General features: G+C 54.6%; 3 protein-coding genes and 1 long non-coding RNA gene across 5 annotated transcripts; 1 reads left to right on the top strand and 3 right to left on the bottom strand.

The window, feature by feature from the left end:
- Positions 1 to 258: 258 nt before the first annotated feature.
- TAF12 (TATA-box binding protein associated factor 12) lies at positions 259 to 6,501 on the top strand. Its single transcript, XM_008638071.2, has 6 exons — positions 259 to 1,040; positions 2,671 to 2,922; positions 4,100 to 4,177; positions 4,962 to 5,076; positions 5,263 to 5,351; positions 6,025 to 6,501. Exons 1-6 carry the CDS (start codon positions 972 to 974, stop codon positions 6,058 to 6,060), a joined length of 639 nt encoding a protein of 212 aa, XP_008636293.1. The 5' UTR covers positions 259 to 971; the 3' UTR covers positions 6,061 to 6,501.
- A 1,115-nt stretch (positions 6,502 to 7,616) lies between these two features.
- LOC103619534 (ras-related protein Rab-39B) lies at positions 7,617 to 9,582 on the bottom strand. The gene is made up of 2 exons (XM_008638083.2): positions 9,327 to 9,582; positions 7,617 to 8,367 (listed from the first exon to the last, which is right to left on the bottom strand). Exons 1-2 carry the CDS (start codon positions 9,539 to 9,541, stop codon positions 7,935 to 7,937), a joined length of 648 nt encoding a protein of 215 aa, XP_008636305.1. The 5' UTR covers positions 9,542 to 9,582; the 3' UTR covers positions 7,617 to 7,934.
- Positions 9,583 to 10,072: 490 nt separating this feature from the next.
- LOC103619535 (ras-related protein Rab-39B) lies at positions 10,073 to 11,429 on the bottom strand. Its single transcript, XM_017739897.1, has 2 exons — positions 11,167 to 11,429; positions 10,073 to 10,679 (listed from the first exon to the last, which is right to left on the bottom strand). Exons 1-2 carry the CDS (start codon positions 11,427 to 11,429, stop codon positions 10,073 to 10,075), a joined length of 870 nt encoding a protein of 289 aa, XP_017595386.1.
- Positions 11,430 to 12,526: 1,097 nt separating this feature from the next.
- LOC108448081 lies at positions 12,527 to 15,137 on the bottom strand. 2 transcript variants are annotated; one of them, XR_001863867.1, is made up of 3 exons: positions 14,747 to 15,137; positions 13,649 to 14,155; positions 12,527 to 13,010 (listed from the first exon to the last, which is right to left on the bottom strand). It is a non-coding gene; the product is annotated as an uncharacterized LOC108448081 (long non-coding RNA). The 2 variants fall into 2 exon arrangements; XR_001863866.1 differs by having other exon boundaries at positions 13,649 to 15,137.
- Positions 15,138 to 15,143: the final 6 nt, after the last annotated feature.

Below are 15,143 nucleotides of genomic sequence, written 5' to 3' on the forward strand. Positions count from 1 at the left end.
CCGCGGTGCCTGGCGGGGACGTTCTGCACGGGGAGGGGGACTCGTTCCTATCTCGGCGGTCCCCGTGGGGCTGGTGAGCGCTTTAAGCTGGGGATGTTCAGCCTGGAGAAGAGAAGGCTTCGGGAGAATCTTAGAGCCCCTTCCATTGCCTAAAGGGGCTCCAAGAGAGCTGGAGAGGGACTTCGGACAAGGACCTGGAGGGACAGGACAAGGAGAATGGCTTCCCACTGCCAGAGGGCAGGGTTAGCTGGGATGTTGGGAAGGAATTCCTCCCTGTGAGGGTGGTGAAGCCCTGGCACAGATTGCCCAGGGAGACTGTGGCTGCTTCATCCCTGGAATTTTCCAAGGCCAGGGGCTTGGAGCAGCCTGGTCTAGTGGAAGGTGTTCCGGTTAATGGCACGGGGTGGAATGAGATGAGCTTAAGGATTCTTCCCACCCAAACCATTCTGAGGTTCTATGATTATATTTAGATATTTGGTGACAATTACTATGGTTAGTGGAAGTGGGAGCCCCCTGAGCAGTCCAGGGAATGTGCTGTTTGTCATTAACATGGATTACAGCTCTAACACTGTGCTGTCCCGGAGCTGAACAGGTCGTGGTACTGATCACAGCCCCAAAACCCCCTCCTGCCCTGGAGGGAGCTGCTGCTGTGAGGGTCTGGGCTCGCCTGCACATCAGCAGGTACCAGGATACTCTGTTTCCTGGCAGAAAAAGGGAATTTGACCGTATTTTTCTTCAGGATCCTGCCAGATGCTCGTCCTCTGCAGCAGCCACTGTGTGATCTTTTCTGATGGAGAAACCTGTGGCACTGTAGTGAGGACAACTTGTGAAACTGTTTCCTCTAACCATCTTACGTACAATGGGTGATACAAAAAATATCTGGTGTTCCTGTAGGAATGAGAGTTATGTGGAAGAGGAGGAAGCCAGAGTAGGTAACACCGACTGCTGATGTTCTGGGAAGGCTGTGGGCTATGGCTTCTCCACTCACTGGGCTCACAGCAGTCACTGATGTAATTAAAGATCTAGACACTCAGATAGCTGTAAGTAAATGGGGCTGGCATGTGGGACTTAGCCTGTGAATCTGCTCCTCCCATGAGTTTTGTGTTCAGGGATCTCAGCAGCATGTGGAGGGTGCAGTAAGATCTGGGACTAAACCAACAAAACGACTTTATGCTGCTGAAGTGCTTCTGCCCAAGGATTTTGGGGCTTTGTGTCTGAGGATTTCGGTGCTTCCTTCTCTACATAGTGGGTAGGAATTCCTACTTTGTGGATCTGTGAAGTGAGGCATAGGGTGAACAGCCTGAGATCGACCCCAGCTAAAATCAAGACTGAAGGTCCCTCACGATCTTCTGCTGGGCTCCTCAGCCAGAAGTGCCAGCTGAGGGGTTTAGGGTGTGAGCGTGATGATTTTCCGTTGTTAATTCAATTAAAATGGAGCTGGAAGCAGAGCCAAGGGCACTGCAGAAGATTGTCTGGGATATAAACTCCCCTCAAAGGGCCCCATGTCTGCAGGTGCATGAGTGTGCATTGGAGTGAAGCACTAAAGCAGCTGCTTCTAAGTCCTCCCATGTGCTTTCTCGTGTGCGTTTTGATATTAATTAATCCAAACAAGCTTGCTCTGATGAGGGGAAATGTCTGTAGAATAGGGAGCAGACACGGTGTGTGAGTGTCCCGTAAAGCTGGTTAAACTCTTCTTGTGAGTTCAGCCTCAGCTTCTCAGCTATCTCTGGCCCCACCACAAGAGGCTTTGCCATCAAACCATTCCTTAAACTCTCTTTCCCAGTGACAGACCCATCACTGCTGCCCACGATGGTTGTGGTAGTGGAAGGTGCAGGGTTTGGATGAATTTCCTGTCACAAACCAGTGAAGACAGAGCAAAACTTCATTGAGCCTGGGGCTTAGAGTAGAAACAGAGGAGGTGCCAGTCAGTGTTCACCCCATGACCAACACCCTGAGTAACTTCACCACCTGGAGGATCTGCGTAACCACACAATCTACTTGTGGTTCCCCATTGGGAGCTCCGTAAATCCCACTCCATTTCCTGTGGCTCTCAGTTGCCTGATGTGGGAGGAACAAGGGGCGGGTGTGGGCACACGTGTTCCTCCCCGTCTGAGCACCAGATTGTGCTCTCAGAACCCAGAATGAACCGATGTTGTCAATCCCAGGTGGAGGGGTCACTGCAGGCTGGGCTGTGAGAGCATGATGCTGCCAAAAACAAGACCCCCACCCTGTGGAGACCCCAGGGAGGCTGGGCCCTGCCTTCTCTCCAGGGCTTTGGATTGTAGAGATGAGAGATCCCATGCTGCTGCAGCAGGAACGAGCCATGTCCTGCAGTTAAATCTGCTCTGAGTGCTCTGTTCTTTGGGGGAAATGGGTTCAGGAAGGCCGTGTGGGGGTGGATGTGAGGGGGTTCAGCTCAGGGGATGAATGGGTGGGTGGATCAGATCTGTCACCAGCATGCAGCCACCGTGCTTCTGGAAAACTTCATTTTCCGTACACCAGGGAAGGTTTTCTCTGCTACTAAGCATCACTTCTCCCTTCATGCTGTGAGTAGAGATTCCTGATCTATAAGCTTCAGGCCCCGTCAGAACACTGCAGTTTTGTCTGGACAAAGACCTGTTCTTCCTGCTACTTCTGTTTGCTAACCATGGCTTTCCTCTCCCTTTCCAGTTGATTGGTTTGGATCCCTACAACCCCAAGGAGAAGCAGGACCTAGACAAGCTTTATGATCTAAAACCTAAAACCCAACAGATTATGAACCAGTTTGGCCCTTCTACCTTGATCAACCTCTCCAACTTCTCCTCGATCAAGCCGGAACCAGCCAGCACCCCCCCCCAGAGCTCCATGGCCAACAGCACCACTGTGGCAAAGATGCCAGGAACGCCCAGCGGAGGAGGGCGGCTCAGTCCTGAAAGCAACCAGGTAATTCCATCCCCAACTTTGGGACAGCAGGGATGATGCTCAGGCATCACGGACTTGCCTATGGCTTCATTCACCTTCTTTCAATCACCAGCAGAAATACAATGTTTATTAAAGTATCAGTTACTGAGCCAGCAAAACTTCCTCGCAGAGTTCCTCCCTCCCAGATGCTTCCTGGCTGGATGGGGTTTGGATGCTGTAGGTGTAGAGGTTTTTCCAGTCTTAGGAAAATGTATATTGGGGTGTGCCAGGGGAAGTTATTTTTAAATGGGGTTTAGATGGGAGAAGTATGGGGAGAAATGGGTGGTGAGGTGCAGGTTGCCCAGAGAAGCTGTGGCTGCCCCATCCTTGGGAGTGTCCAAGGCCAGGTTGGATGGGGCTTGGAGCCACCTGGGACAGAGGAAGGTGTCCCTGCCCGTAGCAGGGGGTGGAATGGGATGAGCTTTAAGGTCCCTTCCAACTCAACCTGGCATGGAGCCTTCAATCCGCATAAAACATAGTGCTGCCCAGGGAATGCCCTGGCATTGCTCCCTGATGGCTTGGCTGGCACCCAGACTCTTGGGAAGTGCACTAGACCCGAGCACAAAACAGCCACAGCAGTGAGGGAGCAAGGAAGGTCAGGAATTTCCCATCTGTGCCTGGTTGACCTGACCAGGCTGACAACTTCCATCCATATCTTTTAAGACTCGGCATCCTGTTGTTCAGCCCAGTGTGGTTTCTGCTCCCTGCCACGTCTGACTGTGTTGGAATAACCTAGCATTCCCACATCTCTGTTTTCCATGTGAAGCACTAAAGCTGATAAGTGCTAGAGCCATGGAAATGCTTCCCTCATGCCCTGAGCACAACTTTAGTCACTGATACATACTGCACTTGCAGTCTGCATCTTAACGCTTGTAGTTTTGCCTTTCTACTCCTTGCCAGCAGCATTTTAGTGCTGGTAACATTTATCCTGGCTGCCGAACTCCAGTCATGTCCAGAGCAACCATTGGTGCTTGAAAATGACTCCTTAACACCTGATATTTCTTATCTCTGCCATTCCTGAGCTGATAGACTGTGTCAACAGTGTGACTCGGCCCTGGGGGCACGGGGGAGGAGGTGTTTGTGGTTGTGGCTGTGCTCCGTGGGCAGCTTCTTTGCTGGAACAGGGCAGTAAATCCTTCCTCTCCTCCCACACGCTCAGGTTTTAACCAAGAAGAAATTGCAGGACCTGGTGCGTGAGGTGGATCCGAACGAGCAGCTGGATGAAGATGTGGAAGAAGTAGGTTCCAAGCCATAGAAGAGACTGCAGAAAGAGCTATTTTGGGATTTGTCACAGATCAGTGGCCCTTTGTCCAAGGAGGGAGCGTTGGTTCATTTAACATCTGTTTTCCCATGCAGCCTTCAGCCATCCCTGTTTTTCTGCATCCCAGTACCAAAAAAGCTTCTAAAATTGCAATTGCAGCAAAGACCTATGAAATCCACTCCTTTGAGTGGAGTTTTGGACGCCACAATACAAGGAAGATCTAAAGCTATTAGAGGGCGCCCAAAGGAGGCTCTGGAGATGGGGAAGGATCGGGAGGAACCACAGGAGGAGCGGCTGAAGGCACTTGGTGTGTTCAGCTGGAGCAGAGGACACTGAGGGCAGAGCTCAGCAGGGGCTGCAGCTCCTCCCCAGGGGCAGCTCCAATCTCTACTCTCTGTAACAGGGACACAACCCAGGGAGCGGCTGGAGCTGGGCCAAGACAGGGTCAGGCTGGAGATCAGGGAAAGGTTCTTCCCCCAGAGGGTGCTGGGGCACTGAACAGGCTCCCCAGGCAATGCCAGCTCCCCAGGTGGCCAGAGCTCGAGGAGCATTTGGACAACGCTCTCAGGCACAGGATGGAGATTGCTGGGGTGTCCTGTGCAGGGCCAGGAGTTGGCCTGGATGATTCTTGTGGGTCCCTCCCAATTCAGGACATTCTCTACTTCTAAATACCAGCTTCTGATGGCTTGTTTTCATCTCCCCACATAATTTCAACTGCTTAGTGCTGACCAGGCTGGTTGTTGCCCTTGTTCCACCACAGATGCTGCTACAGATCGCCGATGACTTCATCGAGAGCGTGGTGACAGCCGCCTGCCAGCTCGCGCGGCATCGCAAGTCCAACACCCTGGAAGTGAAAGATGTCCAGTTGCACCTTGGTGAGTGACTTTTATCTGTTTTTTCCCCCTCTACCCCCAGCTCTCGGCTCTTCCTGGAGTCGGGGCACAGCTGTGCTGCTGTGGTGGAAACCTGTGAGTAGGTAATGCATCCCTGCCCATGGCAAGGGGTTGGAAGTGGATGAGCTTTAATGTCTATTCCGTTTCAAACCATTCTGTGAATTCCAGAGCGTCAGTGGAACATGTGGATCCCGGGCTTTGGTTCTGAAGAAATCAGGCCCTACAAAAAAGCCTGCACTACAGAAGCTCACAAACAGGTAAGGAGCCCTCACAACACCAGGAATCACATAGAAGGCTGATACGGGGATGGTGGTCATGGCCTCCTGGCACTGTGAATTTGTGGCCTCTTCCAAGTGGTTCGGACTGGAAACGACTTCCGGAGCCTCCTGACCTGTTTGTGCAGAGGTTTGAGGTTGCTGTGTCTCCTTAGCTATGTTGGCTTTGCCCAAAGAGAAGCAGCAGCTCTTGGTGCTGAGGGGCTTGGGAGGCTTAAAACCAACGGGGAGCTGCACACAGACACTTCTCAGCTGCCCCTGGCAGCTCCATCTCTGTGCAAAGGGACTGTAAAAACACCCTTAATTTTGCTTTAAAGCTGCATTGGGCCATTGCTTTTTAGAGCCTAGAAGGAACTGCCCTGCGGTGGGTTCATGGGTGATGCTGCAGCTCCCAGTGGGCAGAGAGGGGGGGCCTTGAGATGGGCTTTGATCCCACCACCCCAGGGTGCCAAGTGGAGCAGCACAGACACTTCCTTCTCCTCTGGCTCCAGCCTGGGACCCCATTAAGATTCAAACAGACCTGAAAGACTTGTGTGGAAGCAAGTCAGGCAGCGTCCTGGGAGCACCTGGGATGCCTTGTTCCTGCTGTGAGTGGTTGTGCAGTCACCTGCTCTGAGCTGCTCGGCTTCCCATGGTTTTCCCTCTCTTGTTGCAGAGAATGGCACTGATCCGCAAAACTACCAAGAAATAGCCCCTGGGCAGAGCCAGAGACGCTGCCAGTGCAGTTTGGGATACCTGCCTCTCCACTGAAGCCTCCACGATGTCACCTGTGGGATATTTTTTTTAATGCTTTACAGAGAAGCATCTATTTTTTACTAACGGTGCAGCAATATCTTGACTTGATGAGGAGACCTGCCAAAAACATTCTACGCCCTGTTCCTCGTTCCTCCTCAGAGTGCGACATATCTCAAACAGAGACTTTTATTTGTGACTTGAAAGTGGTTTATCGTACAAGTGATTATCCAAGGGACAGAGCATTTGATCGTGTGTGGGACAGTATTAGAAGCATCTGTAGAGGTTTTTGTTTCCTCCTTCCTGCCCCTACCTGCTCCAGTACTTTGTAATGTCAGTGTTTATATAAATACTTGCATTTGTTTTACATGAATAAAGAAATTATTAATCTAAGATCCTAGCATAGACTTGTGCTCTTCAGGCAGCGTTGCACGGGGATGGCAGGGACAGTGCCACCTTGGTTCTGTGTATGGTGCTGTTCTATGGGAGATCTGGGAGTTTATGGCGAGCAGAATCGTGGAATATCCTGAGCTGGAAAGGATTCCCAAGGATTATTGAGTCCAGCTCCTGGCCCTGCCCAGGACACCCCACCCAATGCCCGAGAGCATTGTCCAAAGCCGTGGCAGCCTTGGAGCCATGCCTATTCCCTGGGGAGCCTGTTCAGTGCCCGAGCACCCTCTAGGGGAAGAACTTTTTCCTAATATGCAGTCTATCCCTCCCCTGACACAGCTTCAGCTCTTCCCTCAGGTCCCGTCCCTGGTCACAGGGAACAGAGATTGGAGGTGTCCCTTGGGAGGAGCTGCAGACCCCGGTGAGTCTCTCCTGTTTCCTCCAGGCTGAACAGACCAAGTGGCCTCAGCTGCTCTTCCAAAGGTTTCCCCTCCAGACCCTTCTAGACTGCAAGGATCTGGCCAGTTCCTCACCTGCCAGTCAGGGTGGGCAGGTCGCTTCCCTCCTGACCTCCAGCCCAGGGTGGAGTCCCTTCCCCATCTCTGGGATCTTTGGACTGTTGGGAGGGGGATGTTGTGACAGGGCCGGAAGTCAAGGTCCCCCTGATTCTGTCTGTGCCTGGACATTGAAAACGAAGGCCACATGCCCCTGCCTGTTCCTGCTGCTCTGCTCAGACCTCAGGGAAGCTGCAGGGGCTGTTGTGGGGATGAGGGAGTTGACAGCACTGCAAACCCTTGCACGACGGGGAGGCTCCTGCAGCCCTGGGCAGAGCTGGGCTCATCCTCCCTGCCCAGCTCTCTGGAAGTTCCCGGTACCCACAGGGGAAACCAGGGTGGGTGAAGCGACTGCAGGACCATCCTGGGCTCGCTCCTCTCCTCATGTCACTGCCGGATGAGGAGCCTGGGGAGCTCCTTTCTACAGCCTTGTAGAGAGGGTTTTTTTGCAAATTAAATTGTATGAAGATTAATCTAAAAGGGAAAGTGGGCACTTCCTCAGAATGGCATGTGGTTATTTTTGCTTTGAACTCAACTAGGCATGTACTCAGCCAGAGTGGCAGACACATAATCTGAGTTCCATGATAAATTTGTCACTTTTAATTCTATTTGGGAAGACTTAAAGAATTTAGGGCTTTATGATTTGGGTCTCAGTCAGTACAGGAGAGAATAGGGGAAGGGGCTGACGCTGACCTCTGCAGGCCTGTGAAGTCCCACCTGAAGACTTCACCCTTCCAACACGCTTCCTCTTTCCCAGGAAAACACAGGCAGGCAGAGGGTGACCAGGGGTATTTAATGTGGCCGTGCTGCTCCTGCCTGTGCCTGACTGCTCCATATCCATTTCCCCTCCTGAGCCCAGCATGTCCCTGACCTGCCAGTGTCCCCAATTCTAGCAGAAGCATCTCTTCTGCTTCTCCTCCTTCTCCAGCCCCTGAGCCTTGGGCAGCACCGGCAGTGGGACGCTGCTCTTCACCCCGTCCCAAGCCTCAGTGGCCACCAACCGCCCCGTCTGCAGCGCTTGGTAAATGGCCACTGTCAGCATCTGGAAGGCCTGGACCACATTGGAGGCATCCTTGGCTGAGGTCTCCACGTACTGGACACCCAGCGAGGCCGCCAACTTCCCCGCCTCCCTCTGGCCCACCTGGCGCTGCCCAGCCAGGTCACTCTTGTGCCCCACCAGCAGGAAGACCATGCGGAAGGGCTGGATCGTGTCAGTCACCTCCTGGTGCCATCGCCGGATGCTCTCAAAGGACGCGCGGTTGGTGAGGTCGAAGAGCAGCATCCCCCCGGCTGAGTTGCGGTAGTAGGAGCGAGTCACAGACCTGGGGTGCCAAGAGCAGGGGAGGTGAGCAGCCCCCAGGGTTTCCTGTGCCACCTCGGGCAGCATGTTCCCTGCCTGCAGAGCAGCCCTGGCTAGGACCTGCTCCTGCAAGTGGCACCTTGCGTTCAAAGCACCATGAGAGGGAGGATAATCAGCCTTTTGCTGTGTCCATAAGAGCTCCAAAAAGTTCCCTGCCTGCAGAGCAGCCCTGGCTAGGACCTGCTCCTGCAAGTGGCACTTTGCGTTCAAAGCACCATGAGAGGGAGGATAATCAGCCTTTTGCTGTGTCCGTAAGAGCTCCAGGGGCAGCTCTGTCCCTGCTCAGCCACCAAAGCTCATCTGCAGCCACAGCCCCCAAGGGCCCCTGTGTCTGCAGCCATGTCCCCAGGGCTGCACCATCCCTGCTGCCACAGTCCTGGAGCTCTCCCATCCCTACTGTCACGGTCCTGGAGCTCTTCTGTCCCTGCTGCCATGTTCTCAGTACTTTCCCATCTCTGCTACAACAGTCCTGGAACTCTCCCATTCCTGCAAACCCAGATCTGCCACTCTCCCATCCCCTGCAGCCACATCTCCCAAGCTTTCCTGTCCCCAGGAGCTGCCTGGCTGGTAGAGACAGTCTCACAGTGAGGTGTGAAGGCTCCTGGCAGCTGAGCTGAGGAAGAGGTTTTGCCCAGCACCCAGTGGGCTCCCAGCTGTTCCCCAGCCCCTCTGCAGCTGGTGTGGCAGGGGGGTTCTTGGGGGAGTCCTGTACCCCCTTCAGAGCTGGAGCAAGGGCTTACAAGGCAGTCCCAAGCATTCCTTTCCCTTGGCTTTGGCTTCTGGCACGGTGGTTCCTCACCCAAAGGGACCAGTGGGAACATAGCCACATCGAGGACCTCCCTGGGCTTGGAATCAACATTCCACTCCAAGTCTGGAGGGGGACACACATCTCCACCACCCCTCCCCACCACATGGACCCACCTGAACCTCTCCTGCCCGGCTGTGTCCCAGAACTGCAGCTTCACTCGCAGCCCCGGCTCCAGCTCCACGAATTGGACGTAGAAGTCCACCCCCACCGTCTGGTTGACAGCATCCAGGAAGACGCCCTCGGTGTAGCGCCGGAGCAGCGAGGATTTCCCCACAGTCGAGTCCCCCAGCATGATCACCCGGAACTGGTACTGCCATCGTTGCTCCATCGGTGCCTCTGCCGGCTGCCAGGATCCACCACCCCCGCACCAGGAGCGTGCTCAGGCAGGCAGGGAACTCCTCCACCCAGGAGGCGTTCCCAGCACCATTGGTGCTGTGCGGCCCCTTTGGAACCCCTTTGTCCCCTTTATTTTGGCTCCATCCAGCTGGAAGCACTCAGGGGTGCTTGCTCCCATTTTCCTACAGACAGGAGACCCGGAAAAGTGTCACAGACAAGGGGGGCTGTTGCCCCACCAGCGATGACCCCCAAAGCAGAGGATCTCCCATGCCATGGGTTGAGTGCTGTGCCCCTGCCTGGGATGTGGTGTTTGGCATAGCCTTTATTTAGTGTGGAAAAGTCTTAGATTTATTAAAAACACTCCTACACCAGAGTATTATTTTTTCAGAGCACTCAGATTAAGGTCTGAAATAAACCCAAGCCCAGGTGGGAGACCCAACCTCATAATCACCCAAGAGCTGCAGGTGCCGGGTGGAGAGAGAAGCATCCCCATGAGTAGGGGTCCCATGTCCCTTCATCCCCATCAGCACCGGCAGCGCTCCTGGGGCTCCCTCCATGCCGTGGGCTGGCGGCAGCTCTGGCTGGAGATGAGCCTGATACCATCACATCCCTGGTGTGGGGCAAGGACCCCCCGGCCCAGGGCCTGCTGGATACCCCCAGCCAGAGTCTGGAAGGCCAACTCCATGTTAACGTTGCTGCGGGCCGAGGTCTCCACGAAGGCCATGCCCAGGGTGGCAGCGAGGTGTCCAGCCTCCTCTGCCGATACGGCTCGCTCGGCCACCAGGTCACACTTGTGTCCCACCAGGACGAAGGCAGGCGGTTGGTCCCCCGCAGCCTCGTGGTACCACTCGGGGACGTGCTCGAAAGATGCCCGGTTGGTGAGGTCAAACACCAACAGCACCCCTGCCGCACTCTGGTAGAAGGACCTGGTGATGGATCTGGGCATACCCAGCAGGGTTTCAAAGGATACTGGGGAGCTCTCACACCGACAACCCTCACATGGGGCTTGGGAGATTTTTGGGTGACAGATTGGACCTTGGAAGTGGGGAAGGGAGACCTGTCTTGGGCATTTAAACTCCCCTTTTCTGTTTGGTATCCCTCTCCCCAGACTGGAGGGCTCCAGAGAAGACCTGTGGGGGTTTCGAGGACTCTGTGGTATCATTATCCCTCCAACAGCCCTGGATGCAGTAGGGATGAGGCAGCCCTGGCCAGGAACAGGGCACCCCCAGACCAACCCTGGGGTCTCTGAAAGGTTCCCAGGGATGGGGAGCCCAGCTCCAGCCATAGCACTTGGCTCTTCAGCCCTTTGCGCCCCATTTGAGCCTCTCTCACACTCCCAGGTGCTCCTGGCTCCAGACTGATGCAATCAGGAAAGAAACCACCCAGCCCCAGCCCTCAGGCACACCGAGACCAGCACCCGGCCCTGCTCCCTTGGCTGCCCCCCTAAATAGCTTCGGTGTCGCTGCCAACTCAGCACAAGGTGTCACTGGTCCCTAAAGCAGCACCGTCCCAGTGAGCCATCGCTGCCTGTCCCTGCACGCCCGGCCGGGGATTTACAAACACCCCAGGGTGGGAGGATAACTCAGTGGGGTGCTGGGGTCCGCATACCCGCCTCACCTGAACCTCTCCTGGCCAGCTGTGTCCCAGAGCTGCAGCTTGGCCTTGCCGGTGGGTGGCATCAGGACAGTCCGGCTGTAGAACTCGACGCCGACGGTGGGGCCGGAGGTGGCCGCCCCACCAGGACCCCCACCCGGCCCCTCAGCGAAGCAGCGCAGCAGCGAGGACTTGCGCACGGCCGCGTCCCCCAGCACGATTACGCGGAATTGGAAGTGTCTCTCGGAGTCGGGATCCTGGGGGGGGGAATCTGTCACTACCTCCATGGCTGAGCTGGCCGGATCCCGACCCACTGCGTTCCTGCTGTGCTGGCGGCGACAGGACAGGTCTCCACCCTTGTCCCTACCCCACCTGGGGACAGGGACGGCTCTGGCCCCGCAGTAACCCGGGCGGACAAACAAACTGTCCCAGGGAGGGAGCAGCTGCCAGCTCCCTCCTCATCCTTCCCGGTAACCCTGAGGAAAAGAGGGTTAAGTCTTCTTCCCAGGCGTACATACAAAAAAAGGTTTGTGGAGCTGCTGCATAGTTCTTTTAACCACTTAGGAAAAACACTGAGTTAAGTAACTTGCCTTTTTAATTCCCCTGTTTTTAAAACTATTTTTTTCCATTTGCCTGCTTCCCAACCACCAAGTTCCAAAACACAAATCCCAGCAACAGCCCAACATTTCAAACTTTAGCAGCAACACAGGTTCAGCTCTAATCACTTCCTTGCAACATAATGGCACTTTAGTCTTTGTTGTCGCCGGGATGTTTAGTGTTGCCACACGCCAGCTCTGTCAGCCTGGCTTTGGTGACAACAGGGACAGCCAGGCTGTGAGTGCACACTCACTAGTGTCCCCCAGAAGCCAAGATCCTGGGAGACGCTCCACAGCAAAGGGGCTCTCAAGACCTGCAGGTAGGAGACCAGAAGTCAGAGGCACCAGCTGCATATTCCAGGACAAAGTACTCTCGGCAGCCAGGTCACCTCGGGTGCAGGAGCTTTGCCACAGGCCAGCCATCCAGGGACAGGAAACAAGAGAGCGGCTCCAACTCAAGAGGCTGTGGTTCCCCACAACCCATTCTTCTCCATGGTGAGAAAACAAGCAACCAGAATCACCAAGGCTCCAGCTGAGGGTGTTGGAACACCCCAGGGTTGCAGGAGCCACTCCAGCACCTCCGTGAAGGCCCAGGTGTGTTTCTGCATTCCAGGGACAACTGCTGAGGGCTGTGGGGGACACCCCCAGTGGCAGGTGCTGCAGCAAGGACAGGAACTCGCCCCTGAACACTGGTGAGCACCACTGGAAGGGGATGCTCAAGATTCCCTAGCTCAGAGCCAGCCCAGCCTCAGCCCATCCCAATGCAACCCAAACACGGGACACACCGCAAGGATTTGAAGTAATTCCATTTATTCAAACTCTTATCACGGAGAGAATATTCCAAGTTGGAAGGGACTCACAGGAATCATTGACTCCAACTCTTAAGTGAATGGCCCATACAGGGATCAAACCCACCACCCTTGGCATTATTGGTGCTGTGCTCTAACAAAGTATATCCAGATATATTCAGATATATACATCCAGTATATCCAGACCCTCTCCTGAGAAAACTCCATGGAACAGACTGTTCTTCTATGTGGAGCACCTGAACAGGAGCTTGAGCAACACCTGGAGCCAAACCAGTTCCATCACCTTCCAGTGCAGGTGAGTGGAGTCCAGAAGTGGCTGATCCCCCTTGGTGGAGCTCACAGCTTGGGAAGGAGCCAGGATCTGGCTCTGCAGAGCTCCCACTTCCAGAGGAGAGGGCTGGGAAAGAACAGTCTGGCACTGCAGCACCAAGTCTCTCAGGGATGACTCACCCTCTGCTTAGACCTGAAAAAAGGGATAAAAAAGAATCCAGCTGAGTGATGAGCAGTTGGGCTCAGTGCTGTGTCAGATTCCATCTACGTTCTGCAACTCCTGGATGTTCCCACTGTGCCCTGTGGTTTTGGGTAGCTCATGCCCGGCCTCAGCCCCATATCCGCAGGATTCATCCAACAGTCTCCAGACTCAGGAGTCATCATGGACCAGGCTGCACTGCCACTGATCTCACCCACACCCTGCCCCACAGATCACAACTCTGGCCAATTAAAAACCTCCAAAATGAGGCTGATCATTCCCACCTGCACAGTCCAGGTAAAAAACTGGCCACTTCCAGCACAGGCACAGTCAGTTCGAACTGTTCCCTGTCCTCCAGGCCCCACTCCAGAACATGCAATCCCAGAATGGTCTCGGTTAGAAGGCACCTTAAAAGCTCACCCCGTTCCACCCCCTGCCATGGGCAGGGACACCTTCCAGCAGACCAGGCTGCCCTAAGCCCCATCCATCCTGGCCCTGGACACTTCAGGAACGGGGCAGCCACAGCTTCTCTGGGCAATCAGGGCCTCCCCACCCTCACAGCCAAGGAATTCCTCCCAGTATCTAGTTTAAACTTACAGCCCAACACCAGGAGCTCCCCAGAGGACACTCACATGCTCCACACTGCAGCTTCCCCACAACTCGGGTCCTATGGGAAGCAAGCTGAAACCCTTGGGACAGGGCTCACTCTTTTCCAGAGTAACTGCTGAAAAAATTGAGCCAGAGTTTAATGCCTGAAGCCGATGGGTCACTGTAAATCCATGGCTCAGATTCTCCCAACAAATCTCAGCCCTCCAACCCTCATGGCACCTCTGCCCCCTGTGCCCAACGTTTACCCCTTTTCCCGACCAGGGGTTTCCTTCCCAACCAGACTTCCCAAAACAGTGAGGCTGGCACAGCCTGTCTTCCTAGTGGCCCCTCTCAGCACAGGACACACCTGCAGAGAGCCCAAGACCAGCATGAATTTTACTCTTCCTCCTTTTTCGACCACAAGATCGGTATTCAGATCTGATGGGAAAGGGATTTGGAGGGATGGGCTGTGGAGTTCTAACAAGGATACTTACTACCTTCTCACCTGGGTTTATTCATCAGATGGGTGAGCTCTGGAACACCCAGGACCCCTGGAAGACATCACAACATACCCCCAATATCAGCAGTGGGCTGCAGACTCATGTGGACAAAGCCCTGACTCATCCCACCCTGAAAGCACAAGCAAGCAACAGCCCAACTCCCAAAAATGTATCGGAGGGGTGAGTGACAGCCACAGGCAGAAGAGGCCCAGCAGTCAAAGACCTTCCTATTGCTCTGGCATGTTGTTGGAGACCTGCAGCTACTGCGTGGAGCCACAGCTCTTGGATAAACATGCACGCAAACATGGAGTTTATCCAGTAAAGTCTGTGACAGAGTGATTGACTGGCTCTGGATCAGGGTTGATTCCTAGTTCTGCCTCTAGCCAGGCCCAGAGAGAGGAACTGCCCTTATCTCACCCACACAAGATCTGGATGGAGCAAGAACTAAGGGAGTTTGCAGGGCCCAGCCCCAAGGACAAGCCCTATGAAGGATCCATGGCCTTGGAACAGCATGTGATGGCACTGTCCGATAGCAGAGGGGCAGGAAACGCTGCTGATTCCTGCTCTGGCCCAGGGAGGCCACAAAACCTACCAAATTCTCAGCCCAAGAGAGGACTCCAGAACCTGGATCGCCCATCTCACCTGTGCAAAGCTGAGGCCGTCACCAGCCATCCCATGCTCCAGGATCACCTTCTATACCACGATGCTGCTGGGGAAGAAGAGAATCCTGAGCTTTAAGTAAATTACAAGAAAAGTAAATTGAAACAAAACTACAGACAGGATATCCAGCCCCCCCGCGCGTCAGTTTGAACCCCAGGGGCAGGGATTTGCGGCAGCTGTCTGCTTCCAGCACCAGTAACCACCCCTAGCCCACGGCGGGCCGTGTACTTTCCCGAAATGTTGCCGGACAGCTACGAAGGCTCCAACTGAGCGGCGACCGTCGAGGAAAATCCCTTTGCTCTCGGCTCCTTTTTGACCGCATCTGCCACAGCACCGACAGACGCAGCTTCCATAGGGCCGGGCGGGTCCCCAGGGGCTC

The sequence above is a fragment of the Corvus brachyrhynchos genome, unplaced genomic scaffold (assembly GCF_000691975.1).
Source record: "Corvus brachyrhynchos isolate BGI_N302 unplaced genomic scaffold, ASM69197v1 scaffold257, whole genome shotgun sequence".
NCBI lineage: Eukaryota > Metazoa > Chordata > Aves > Passeriformes > Corvidae > Corvus > Corvus brachyrhynchos.